This window comes from Notothenia coriiceps, unplaced genomic scaffold (genome assembly GCF_000735185.1).
Source record: "Notothenia coriiceps isolate Sejong01 unplaced genomic scaffold, NC01 NC01_scaffold00020404, whole genome shotgun sequence".
Lineage (NCBI taxonomy): Eukaryota > Metazoa > Chordata > Actinopteri > Perciformes > Nototheniidae > Notothenia > Notothenia coriiceps.
The window spans coordinates 133-7,190 of NW_011353105.1; the positions used below are offsets into that span (position 1 = coordinate 133).

General features: G+C 36.8%; 1 protein-coding gene across 1 annotated transcript; it reads right to left on the reverse strand.

Annotated features, from left to right (window-relative positions):
* Window positions 1-1,158: 1,158 nt before the first annotated feature.
* Window positions 1,159-2,356, reverse strand: LOC104952698 (olfactory receptor 1013-like; the record flags this gene model as incomplete). Its single annotated transcript, XM_010779564.1, is given in 2 exon segments — window positions 1,159-1,261; window positions 1,993-2,356. Coding segments are annotated over 2 exon segments (467 nt in total), but the record flags the coding sequence as incomplete, so codon positions are not given.
* Window positions 2,357-7,058: the final 4,702 nt, after the last annotated feature.

Below are 7,058 nucleotides of genomic sequence, written 5' to 3' on the forward strand. Positions count from 1 at the left end.
TATATAGTTTATTTTTTTAATCCACACAAACCACTTTTCATATTACCATTAATCTATTTCATACAATAAATGTTATTTAAAAATGTTTGGGAGATACCGGGAGACTCGTCTAATTGAGTGAGTGAGTATGCACATGTATAGCAATCTATGTGCAGTTAAATGTTGGGTTATGTATGTGATGGTGTGTGTGGTTGAAATTGTGTTACATGTATGTTTTAGTTCTCAATTTGAAAGGAAGTTAAAATCAGATAACATTTAATTTGCCATCTTAATGTCAAATAAGTTACCAAGTAAAGGGTTTAAATTGGGTTTAAATATTATCATGTGGTATTCAGTTGTTAGGAATATCTGAAACTCACTTAGATGACACCTTTAATGACGCTGCAGTGGACATTCATGGATATAGTATATTTAGAAAGGACAGGAATGCATATGGAGGTGGGGTGGCAGTATACATTCAAAAGCAAATACCAGCTAAAGTGAGATATCATTTGATGTCTGCTGATATTGAAGTACTTTGGTTGCAAATGAATTCACCAAACTTGAAACCTTTGTTGGTAGGATGTTGTAACAGACCTCCAAATGCAAACCTAATTTATTGAGACAACGTATTTGACATTTTAGATAAAGTTTGTGATCTTGACAGAGACATTTATTTGATCGGAGATTCAAACATTGACTGGAATATGCTGCAGTGTGCCCTTAAAGACAAGCTGCAGACAAATATATGTGTATACTGTATATATATATATATATACAAATGGTGACTAAACCTACTAGGATATGCATAACGAAAGATGGGTCAAAAAGTGCAACTTATATTGATCATATATCTACTCATTTTAGCCATTTATGTTCACAGGCAATATCCATTCCAGTAAGGTATACTGATCATAATTGAATAATTATCGTGAGCAAGAGAAAGGGGCCAACATCTGGTCCCAAAGTAATTGTGAGGATATCAATTAAATATTTTTGTGAAGAGTGATTTATAACATTTTATTTTTGTTGGAAATAATTTTATTTTCGAATATGTCCAGGATGTTAAAAAAAACTTTAATTAACCTAGTGGCATTAACACAACGTCCGAAATATTTAAATATAAAAATATATTATTATAACTCTTTTCACTGTAACTTTTTACTTATTTCTGACTTTTTATATTTTATTCATAGATTCTTTGATTTATTGTGTCTGCAAAACATAAATTATTGGGTTCAGCATGGGAGGAAAGACAGAGGTCAGAGACAGGTTTAGGATCCTGGCAGTGGTGTAGTGGGGATTTTTTTACTGGGGGGGATGCTATTTTAATTAGGTCATCCCAAACAATATAGCCTACTTATGCAAACACCATTGAATCTGGACTTGAAATTATTCTGATTAGGCCTAGCCTACATTGCAAATAAGCAGACAGCGCTGCTTTTCTATCTGTCTATCCACGGGTATGACCTCTTGTTTCCTCCGCCACATCTCCTCCGTCCATACCTCTGGGAAAGGTGAGCTTGAGCTAGCCGGGGGAACGTTGCAACGTTAACGTTAGTGCTAGCATTATCCACGTCTTCTGGTATGTAATACTACTAGCAGCTTCACTTGTAGCTTCGGTGCTGCTAGCCTCTTTCTTCTTGTGAATTATATTCTTTTTAGAAAAGAAGTCAAGCAAAAAATGTTTGCCTGCACTTATAGAGCTTTTTCGTTAGTGTTCTTGAGGGAAAGAGCTGCAGCAAAATCGGCGGGCGGCGAGCTGGCCGTGGGTGTGTCGCAGCTCACCGGGGTCACGAGCATGATGACGAATCATAATTTTTAAGGAAATCGTTTTTATTTTTTATTATAATTACTGTGAAATATATTATGTTTTTGTCATTATTACAACAAATACACACTTGCAACTGATAACACTGGCAATGATTTTATATGTATTAGACTATTAAAAAAAAGATCATGCTCCAAATAAGTGGGGGTACGGCGTACCCCTGCGTCCAACGCCCACTACACCACTGGATCCTGGCATCTGGAGATATTTTTGAGTCCATGGTAAAGGTGACTAATATTGGGACAAAATAGATTACCACCAACGAAAGATGAGCTGTGCAGGTTTTAAAGGCCTTCACTCTTTCCTGAACTGTGGCAACTTTAGACAATGCATAGCCAATGCATAAATAACTAAACAGAATAAATGTCAGTGGCCAAAGAATAAAAACTGTTAATAACACACTAATGACAGAGGTGGGCATAAGGTAATTGCAAGCCAGTCGATATATCTGGCCGTGGTCACAGAAATAGCTGTTAGTAACCACAGACTTACAGAAGGAAAGTCTTGTTAGAAGGCCTACTGCAATGCCCCTGGGATGAGGGGGCCCTATGAGGGGGAATATTTCAGGTCATTATTTATGGTCGAAATTTGGCTGATTAATGTTGAAAAGCAATTCAAGTATATCAAAGTAATTTAGTGATTGATGTAACTCTAGCAACATGCTGATAGAGTCTTTATTCTGTACAACCTCAACATAACAGATCGAGGAATAGGAATACCTGATCTTATATAAAACTACATGGAGAAACCTTTTAAAGAATCTTTCTTCTTTGAGTTTCAAAAATGTATTGCCATATTTGAACTGTGAAATGTTTATCAAAGCTAAGTTGAAGATGCTGTAGACAATATCATATAATTCATCCTGCTGAAACATACTATTGATGTAAAGAAAGTGTGTTTTATAGTATGCATCTGATCATGCTGCTTTTAACATAATATATAATCTAAATACTTCATGAAGTAAAAAAACATAATAAATACTGTAAATACTCCATGAAGTCAGAAGGAATAACAGTTTGTGTCGCTGTTTTTCACTTGAACTGTGAATGTATCACTGTTGCAGTCCTCGAGAGTAAAAACTTGAAACCTCGACAGTTCTGCATTCCCTTGTTGAACGTGAAACAGCTCTGTCTAATGAGGCTGTTAATGAGATGTTTGTTGACACTGCTCCTGCAGGATGATGACACATCCAGAACAGTTAGGTAAACATCATTTATGGGAATCAAGTGAGAGAGCGGGTCATGTTAGGTAAATTGGAATACAGCAAGATGAAAATTGCCTTATGAAGCAAGAAAGTTTTAACTTCCTTGATTACTTTAACTACAAAATAAAATACTGGCTTGTTAGGATTAAAGTGAAAAATATTGATTCAAGAAAAAAAAAAAAAAAATCCTCTCATCTTCAACTATTCGCAAATACCAAAAATCGATGTTTTTGATGGCATCCATTGCCATCTGACACAATTTATTTCGGGAAATACACGTATTGACTTACTGTGTCGGAAACAATTCCAGTGATACTCAAGTAAAAACATTTCTAGGTTAAGTTGCATGGATTAAACACCCCTGATATACCTTTTTTTTTAAGTTTATGTTAGTTGAGTTGTATTTAAACTTCACACTGCTGGGTTCTCTTACTTCCACTAATGACATGTAGTGCCCAGTCATGAGTCACAAGTGGTTTTGATCTTCAATAAAGCTATTTACAAAAATGTTCAACTAACCAATAACGTTTACTATACAGACTTTAAATCACATATGAGGGTAAAAAATGTAATCTTACCGTGTTGCCCTGCTTAGTTGACATTCACTTCACACAATGACATTTCATTAAGTATGAATAGAGACCTAAATAACTAGCGAAGCATTTCAAGATACAATGCCATGCACACAATAGATAAATGCTCAGGATTCATTTTTTATATTCTATGACAACACATTTAAAGCAGCATATTTTTAATGATGATTTAAAATCTTAGGCCAAACCTAAAGAGAAAATAAATAAAAGTATAACTCACCTGTTTATCCTGGAAATTACGGCTGGGCGTTACAAATTCAATCATATATCACAATATTTCTGACCAAACCCTTGAATATTGTTGCAAATTGTTGCGCGTTGATGCTTTTGAAAGATAATTACACGGTGAGAATATCTATTATAATATCATTATGTATGTGAAATGTAACGATGTAGCAGGTAAAGGCAAATAATAGAACAACGAGAACAGTAAAGCAAGAGGGAGATTGAATAAACCCGGCCTCAGAGAAAGCCCATTTTAAATTCCTGGGGTATGTACATTCATTATACTTATTAGTTTAAGTTGGCTCACTGTACTGTGTCTTAAACACAGAACCTACTCAAGAGACTATTAAAGCTCCAGAGCCTTTAGACATCTACAAACAAACTATTACATTGATTATTATCTGTAGGGATTTATTATTAAGGTTTAGTCGCCAAATTAATTAAATTGGCTCCCTGGGTATACTACAGGTGTTAATGTGTCTTCTGCAAATAAATAGAAGGCAAAATGACGCATGTATCCACATGGCCTGCAGGGTCATTACACTATTTTACATTCTGTAAAAAAAAACTCGGAGATCAGCCTCTTGAGAAAATCAACCTGACACAGGACTGTAGGGACAGCGCAGTTGGGCTGCAACTAATACCTTTATTATTTATGAATGTATGCAGTTCATTTGTTAAGAAAATTAATTGACTTGGTTACTTCTTCAAGATTTCAGAATAAGATCAAAGTGCTGGTATTTTTTTATTTAACATTAATTTAAACATTAACAATAATAACTTTCTATCACTATATATTGATAACTAATAAGTAACGTATGCAGTTGTGTAAAATATACATAAGCTTGTCGTCTTATTCACTGTACTGGTATACACATATAGGGAATACCAATTTAGTAAGCTTTCGGTTATTTAGGTCAGCACACTCTCAGAGCGTACTTTGGGCGCTCTACTGAGGAGACAATGCCCCAAAACGTGAATCGCAATGCATCTGTGAAAGTTCTTTTTTTGCCAAACTATTTAATGAACATTTTAGCTAACCAACTACAGCTTATTTTCCTGTTGGCTATGGCCTAAGATTTCAAAGGTATAATCCTCGAGATATTGTTACTGTAGAATTTAATTGGAATTATAGAAAAAATTAGAGTTTTTATTCAATCAGAAATAGAACGCTTCAAACAGTAATAGTAACAGTAGTAATAATTTTTGTAAATAAAATAGCACTCGTGTTGTCAGTCTTATTAGCAAAAGTATCAGAAATAGCAAGAGTAGTCGTAGTAGTGAACAAAAGTGACAGTGCTGTGAAGTATTTTTTTATCTCAAGTCTTCCTAAGTTGCCTGAATACTAACTTTAGTAAAGAGAACTTAAAGCAATCATCATGACAGCTTGACTTCCTTCTATTAGAAACAGGTCTGTCAACCCCGCAGCAGATTGACCAGAGGGAATCGCACCTCAAAGCTACTCAACTGTAACTTCTCCTTTGCCCTCAGGAGAGACCTGAACAGTTTTTCTTTTGAAACCAGGCTTTTCCCCAGGGGAAACAGTCATGCTTAAACATGTTATGATCAAACTGACTAATTGATCCTGTGAGGGTTCAGACCAAATTACAGACAGTAGCACAAATGTTTATCACAAAAATGCTGCAGCTTATTGTTGTTCAAGTATTTTTGAGTTTGCTTTACACGAAGGAAAACTAAAAAGAAAGAAAATAAAACTTAACTGTACATTGAAAGTTTGTGCTCATCTACTGTATACCAGCAACAGAAAATTATCTTCCATCATAAAATCATCTGAAAACCAGATTGCTATTCCTTTAGGCAACTTAAAAAGCTCACCCCTGCTGGAACTGAGAGCTCTCCAGCATTACAGAATGGCCCTCATGTACTGTTGAATATAGAGCAAATGCTTTGAATTAAAATCTGATGTTTACATTTTTTAAATAGAGGACCAACACAGCAAACGTGACATATTGCCAAGACTACAAACCTGACATTTAAAATGCATCACAATCTCCTTCAGGTTGTATCAAAGCTTAGAGGATAAAGTAGGTTTGTGTACTTGATTGATTTTGTACTCACTCATATGTGCTTCGAGAGGGTCACAGGGTTAGATCCATTTCTTCATTCTGGTCCTAAAGACTCCCCAGCATGAGCCCACTGTAAGAAATGTACAATATGGATGCCTTTTAGGTCATCCAAAAGCAATGTGTTGTACAGTAAGTCAATACCCTGTTGTTAAAAGTTGCCCTAAATAATTAACGGTGAATACATTTTGGGCCACAACGAGGCAGCAATATATCATGAAAAATAGACGGATACTCAGTCACTATATTTTATAGCAACAGCTTATGGCTGATATGTTAACATTACACTTGGCCAATTGCACATCCAACACACAAAGAGCAAATTCATTGATCAAATACAAACATTTACAGCTAAAAGGAAAAACACAAACCAAAGAGCATCACAACAGCAGACTCAAAAGAATCTATAGGTTACTTACGTAACCCCAGTTCTCAGAGTAACATGAAGTGAGATGTCTCACTATGGGATGCGCCTCATCCGCGGAGCAAACAGAAGCATCAATCTCATTACGCCAATCCTGATTAGCAGGTGATCTTGACGTCAGCGTCAGGGAATCCACCCCCTATAAGTAGCTTGCGCTACGCCGCATTAGTCATTCAAAATAAGCACCTCTTCTCGCTTCACCATAGCAAGGAGGGCCGTCTGGTGAGACATCTCACTACATGTTACTCTGAGAACTGGGGTTACGTAAGTAACCTATAGTTCTCATTCGTAACACTCCGTTCGATGTCTCACTATGGGATATTGTAGCTCCCGTATTGCCAGACGAGCTTATCTCGAAAATCACCAAGACCAACCAGAACCTAACAGGTAAACCTCTGACTCAACACGGGGCCCAGCACTGCGCGGGCCACACTGGGAGCAGAGACGTCTAGCCTGTAAAAGCAGACAAAAGTGAGCGGTGAGGACCAGCTCGCCGCTGCACAAATGTCTTGGATGGAGACACCCTTGAACAAAGCCCAGGATGTAGCCAGACCACGAGTAGAATGAGCACGCAAACCCGAAGGTGCCTACAGACCCTGACTCGTGTAAGCCAAAGCAATTGCCTCCACAATCCAGTGAGAGAGCCGTTGCTTAGTAACAGGCTTGCCCTTCTGAGGGTTAGCCCAGGACACAAAGAGTTGGTCATTACGACGAAACT